Source organism: Metopolophium dirhodum, chromosome 1 (assembly GCF_019925205.1).
Source record: "Metopolophium dirhodum isolate CAU chromosome 1, ASM1992520v1, whole genome shotgun sequence".
NCBI lineage: Eukaryota > Metazoa > Arthropoda > Insecta > Hemiptera > Aphididae > Metopolophium > Metopolophium dirhodum.
The window spans coordinates 96,133,740-96,140,627 of record NC_083560.1 but is presented as its reverse complement, the minus strand read 5'-3'; the positions used below and the strand labels follow the sequence as shown (position 1 = coordinate 96,140,627).

General features: G+C 32.3%; 1 protein-coding gene across 1 annotated transcript; it reads left to right on the top strand.

The window, feature by feature from the left end:
- Positions 1-1,563: 1,563 nt before the first annotated feature.
- Positions 1,564-2,726, top strand: LOC132947071 (piggyBac transposable element-derived protein 4-like). The gene is made up of 2 exons (XM_061017261.1): positions 1,564-1,741; positions 1,879-2,726. The coding sequence occupies exons 1-2, from the start codon at positions 1,564-1,566 to the stop codon at positions 2,724-2,726; spliced, it is 1,026 nt and encodes a 341-aa protein (XP_060873244.1).
- The last annotated feature ends 4,162 nt before the right edge of the window (positions 2,727-6,888 follow it).

Genomic DNA, 6,888 nt, shown 5'->3' with positions numbered 1-6,888 from the left:
CAACAAGTTGTTTTACCTACTCCCATCATAATGCAATTTGACATTACTAGGGAAGTAATATTAGAATATAGATATCACGCCCCAATACGTCATTGTTAGAACCCGCATAAATACGGGTAGAGCACCTACTATTACTTAGAAGATAGTCAGCCCTCGTCGTAGGTCTATCAAGCTTACGACAGTCCTTATAGTTATTTTGTAATTCAAACTTGTAATAATAAAGTGTTATGTAATTGTCATATTTAAAAAGTCTAAAAAAGTGTTATTAATTATTTACCTATCTTTCTCAACCACGACTCAAGACAACGACGAACGTGCTAGGTCGTTTAAATAATTATTGTATTAGTGTTCAACGTAACCTAACCTTCACGGCGATCATTACAGACGTGACTGCTGCTGACTATATTGACGTGGGTGACGGATACTTCGCCCGAACATCGGGCCTGTAGTCGTGTCTCAGCCCATCATGTTGTATTGTTGTTGTAGAACAGCGAGTAGGTAATTATGTACAGGTGTCGTTGAACCGATTCAGGGCCGTAGAGCGAAAAACTGGCTTCGAGGTGATGTATTGCCAAAAAAATAATATTTCGGAGGCCGATCGGGAAGACGTCCGCTTCACAGGCCGTGCGAAAAGGTAAAAGTGAAGACGGTGAGACGTGAGTACGCCGTCAGGCCGTTTGTCTGGTCGGAGCTTTCTTGCCGTGGAGTTGTCGTGGTGGGGTGGATCAGTGTCGTGTTGATGCGGGATTTGTTACATTATTGGTGTATCGAGACAGTATTACCTGCGGCCGTGCCGGCGGACGTGACAAAAGCGCTGGAGGCGACGGGTGGCGGACAACCGCGGCACGTCGATGACGTCACTGCATGACGAAGGGGGGAATGGGGAACAATTATTGCATAACACTGTGGTCATTAGTGCATTAGCGCGCGATATCTACGTTTTATTATTAATGGTTATAATAATAAAGGTGCGTTGACTTGTCAACAACGTTAGCAATAGGTGTGTCGGGGAATAAAATTATAATAAATAAGGCTAAAAAATCCGTGACGTTACACACGAAATGTAAATAATGATGCAATAGTATTTTATTTTAATGTATTTCTCCACCTTTTATTGTTATTAATTTTTATCAACATAAAATTAAACTAATACACTACAAATTTACTCTGTTATTGAGTTTATTAACCTTCGAGCGGGCGCGCATTTTGCAGTTAGACACGCGGGCGCGCGACGGTATTAACCCGTCATTGCTCGAGTGTGAGAATTTGCCTCACATAGTTTTTAGGTTGGTAACCACTGGCTTGTGGGTTGTTATATTTTTCCCAAATTCATAGTACCTTATGACGAAGTATTTAAAAATAGATTTATCAGTTGACTGGCACAATTGCGTTCCGATAACGATACCTATTGCTTTCCGAAATCAACTAATCGTGTTTTGTGAGCGAATCCCTCGACGCGCGAGTAACAGCGTTTTAATTTCGCGTTCATATTTTCGTTTTTACTTGTTTATTTTTTTATTCAATATTTTACTTTTTTTGCCGTTTATTTTATTTTTCAAAAGTATGAGTGAGTTAATTAGTTCGTGGTTAAATGAAGATATGGAATCACTAAATGATTCGTGTAGTGATGATAGTGAAAATGATGAAAATACAATATCTGTAGAACGGCATAATGAAGAAAACTACGAGAGCGACGAACCTACCGAAAACACTAGCGATGAATCAGAACCTGACGATGAAGGTGAGGATTGGGCAAGGATAAAATTACCAAATGGAAAAAAAATCCACCTCCACGCAATACCCGTACTGCTCATTGCAATATAATTACTCATTTACCGGGAGTGAAATCTCATGCGCGAAATGCAAAAACAATTATAGAATCTTGGTCACTTTTCTTTCCTGACAACGTTATTCAAGAAATTGTTACATGTACTAATATCTATTTGACCAAAATTAGAATAAATTATGGTAGGGAACGAGATGTCTTGGATACGAGTGTAGTAGAAATACGAGCGTTGTTCGGTCTTTTGTACATAGCTGGTATGATGAAAAGTAATCATCTAAATTTGTCGGATCTTTGGTCAAATGATGGGTTATCGCCGGAGTATTTTAGAGCTGTTATGTCAAAAACGCGTTTTTATTTATTATTACGAGCACTAAGGTTTGGTAATATAAATACTCGCAGTGAAAGAAAAAAAATTGATAAATTAGCACCTATTCGAACTATTTTTGATGAATTTGTTGATCGCTGTAAATTAAATTATACTGTCGGGGAATATTGTACCATTGACGAGATGCTTGAAGGTTTCAGAGGGAAATGTAATTTTCGGCAATATATCCCTAAAAAGCCCAACAAGTATGGTATAAAAATATTTTCACTCGTAGATGCTCTTTTATTTTACACAACAAATATGGAGGTTTACGTAGGGAAACAACCTAATGGTCCTTATAATCAAGATAATAGTGAATCAAGTATTGTCAAGAGGATGATTTCTCCAATTTCCAAAACGGGTAGGAACTTGACCATTGATAATTGGTTTACATCTGTTCCATTGGCCGTTGACCTGTTACAAAATCATAGAATTACTATGGTTGGGACAATTAGAAAAAATAAAAGAGAAATACCTCCTCTTTTTTTGGACACAAAGAAACGAGAAGTGAATAGTAGTAAATTTGGATATAGTAAAGAATGTTTATTAGTATCATACGTACCAAAAAAAAAATAAAAATGTACTGATGTTGTCAACAATGCACAAGCAAGGAGATATTGATGTAGAAAGCGGAGAACAACGTAAGCCTGAAGTAATTACTTTTTATAATTTTACCAAAGGAGGAGTGGAGTCGACGTAGTTGACGAACTAAAAGCTGAATATTCCGTAGCAAGGATTAGTTTTAGATGGCCTTTTACCATATTTTTTTCTCTTATGAATATAGGTGGTATAAATAGCCAAATTATTTATAAAGCCAACACTGATACTACTATAAGTAGACGTCAATTTTTAAAATCTCTTGGGCAAGATCTATGTAAACCATTTATGGAACAACGACTGAATTGTAAAAATTTGTCTTTTGATCTTCGAAAACAAATAAATCGTTTCACCGGTCAAATCTCCACACCAACTCAAGAGGACCCAAGACCTACAGAAAGAGTTAAATGTGCTTACTGTCCTGCAAGGAAAAATCGCTATACCGTGGTAAGTAGATACACTACTAAGCCCAAATATATGTATATACAATTAATTATTTTATATTTTAGGTAAAATGTGCAAGGTGCTCTGTGCCATTATGTAAAGAACACACATTAGCCCTATGCAATTTGTGCAACGGAAACAACGAAGATTTAGATGATTAGTTTGTTTAAGTTTGTAAATTAATTCATGCATACATATTACATTTTAATTATTTTCTCATTATGATTTTGCAGAAAACAGTTTATAAAATTACATTTCATAGTACATAAGTCAGTATAATTATTTAAATTTTTTTTCAATATATTAATAAAGAATATTCAACATTGGTTTATTTTATGATTTATCAATTATTTGTTCTTAAAATATTACATTCACGATGAAATATACTAGGTGAGCGAATTGCTCTACGCGCGAGTAACAGTGTTCAAATTATACGTGCGAGTCATGACGGGTTAACACCGCATAATTTAGGGCCGCATTTGAATTCATGTTTATTGTTTATATGAATCTTATAGTTTTTTCAATAGACAATATTAATCCGTACGTTAATTTGGAATAAAAAAATAATTGAATGTTGTGAAAATAATGTTGAAGAAACATAACTATTGTTTAATATGCAAAGAATATTAAAATAATATGAACATTTATATTAAAAAAAACATATATTTATGAACAAATAAAGTTGAAACCAGTCTTTTATTTTCTATGACGTCCTCTTTTAACACAATAAATTATATAAACATCCTTTTTATACATTTTTGAGTTAATTAAACGATAACTTACTAAAACTTTATAATACATTGGCAAATTATTATACTAACATAAATAAACAAATGATACGATAACAATCTTATTAGACTTTCATATAACATAAGTAGATACAAAACAAAATTACAAAATAAGTGTTTTTGAGAAATAGACTTTAAACTATAACTAAATTTTTAAATATCACTTTCTTGTGAACAAATAAAATGAGAAATTTTTGTTACGAAAAAATACGAATGAGAAAAAAAAATTAGTTATAGTCCAGGCAAATTAAATAAAATAGCGGAAAAAAAAGCTGGAAAGCTGAATTTTGGTATACACCTTTATTGAAGGGTACTAAGTAACATACTAAAAGTCCCCTAAGATTTGATGACCGCTACCTCCGCTAGAGCGCGCTTTGTGCAAGAAAAATCAGTTTTTCTCAAATAACTCGGTTGTTATTAAGATTATAAGAAAAATACCTATATACTATATTATAGAAGAGGTAATTACCTATAAAAAATGTACTTCGTGGGATCAATATTTACCTTGATAATCGGACATCCAATATTATAGAATTGGTAATTTCTGTCTTACGGCGTCTGTAATTGTGACTAACACAGTTTTTTTTTGTATTAATTTTGTATAAATGAGCGGTTTATTGTTTTATAATTATTATCTAAACATAAAATAACTATTACATATAGAGGTAACCGGTAGGTATATAATAATAAAAATTAATATTGGTTAATATCGCGATGACACAATTTCGGTTACTGCTCGACAAACAAAATATTATTTATTTATTAACTTAAACAAAACTTTATTTATAACATAATCATCTTAATTTGTATGTAATTTTGGTCGTTTTTGAACACTAGTAGTAGGTGTATCATCATCACTGCAATGTACCTATTTGAATAACACGACATCGAAATAATTTATATAGAAAAATAATCTATTATTTTAAAATATATAATTATTATCTTGTTATGTTGAATGCAGTTTATCAATTTTGACTGATTTGTGTTACTATTGGTTATAAATAGTATATATTTGTATGTCCTGTTATAATAACTACCATCATAAAACCTATTACTCTTACTATAGGAATACCCCATAGTGGCCCGTACATAGTATTTATTTAAAAATAACTTTAACTATCGCGAATCAGTTCGTGTCGCGCTAATCTACTTCAGTCGTGTGTCTGTAATGTAATAGAGCTTATCGTGTCAATACGTCGCTATATACGACGCGTATTTTTGATTATATTGTTTTCGATCATGTATATTATATCATTTTAATTATTATTCATCGATTATTTTTTATTTGAAATTAGTTAATAGAAGTAGATAGGTATGTCTTTAAGTAAGTGCTGCATTTGTGAAAATCTAATTAACTTGGAAAGTGAGGTGGTAACTTTAAAATCTAAAGGTTTAGATTCATTAATAAGTTCAAGTAAACAAAGATTTGACGACAAGTGGTTAAAATTTAACGAAAATATAAAAGTGCACCCAAAATGTCGTAAGGATTACACCCGACCGCAAAGTATCAAAGCTGCAATCAATGCAGTAAATGCAGCGAAGGATTTACGCGGTACCAGTTACACCTCACCAACAAAAGGAAAATTAAGGTCAGCTATACCAGAATTTAATTTTAAGTTGCAATGTTTGTTTTGTGATGAAGTCATAGATGACGAGTTTTTTAAAAAAAGAGAAAAAAAAGAAAATTGGAGGTCTGTTCATGATGTCCAGAGTTTAGAAATAAAGATTTCAACTTTAGACATTGCGATTAAGAGGGGTGATGATTGGGGTAAAAAGATTGTTAATCGTATTACTAATGTGTTCGATTTAGTAGCGGTTGAGGCTAAATACCACGGAGACTGTCATAAAAAGTTTTTTGCTCTGCCTAAACAAGGTACAAAACGTGGTAGACCCGCAAGTGAAGAACTGAATATTGCGATGGAAAAAATATACAACATTTTGGAAAGTAGTGATGAATGTCAATATGCAATTGAAGATTTGATAAAAGAGGTTCAATGTGATGGTTATGAGCTCGAAATAAAGTCTGTTGTCGCTCGTTTGAAAATAAAATATAAAGATGACGTTATAGTGTCAACTTCTAAAAAACAAAAAACTACTATTTGTTTTCGTGATACAGGTTATAAAATTTTAACTAATCAATGGTATACTGAAAAAAAAAGTGACGTAAATGAAGAAAAGTTACGGATTATAGAGACTGCAGCTAAAATTATTAGGGAAGAAATTAGATCTCAAGTTTATGAGCTGGATACTTATCCTTCATCTGACAATTTTTTATGTGATTTGCAAAATCAAATTCCTGAAGCTTTCAACTTATTTCTTAAAACGCTTATTAAAGAAAAAAATGAAAAAAATGAAAAAAAAATAAATAGGAAACGTACCGCTGCGGCTCATATTATAATAGCTGCAACTAGACCTAGGTCATTTAATTCTCCATTACTAATTGGAACCTCCATTTACTTACATAGAAAATTTGGGTCTAAGGATTTAATATCAATGATGTCAAGTATGGGACTTTGTGCAACATACAATGAAGTAATGATTTTTGAATCGTCAGTCCTAATTAGTGTACAACCAACTTTTATTTCGGGCGCATTTTGTCAGTATGTTTTCGATAATGCGGATCATAATACTAATACATTAGATGGTTTAAATACGTTTCATTCTATGGGTGGTATACGTTGTATTACACCAAAACAGTTTGTAAAATCGAATGGTCCGATAAATCGATTAAAATCAATTATACCATCAAGTAAAATAGGTACAATACATCAAATTGCATTTCAAACATTTGAGAAAGAAGGAAAAATGGGTTTTACAAAAATTATTTTAGAAGATTTATCAAGACTATGAAAAATTAGTGATTATAATTCATTAACAGAAACCTGGGATTTAATTTGGATGTGTGGTAA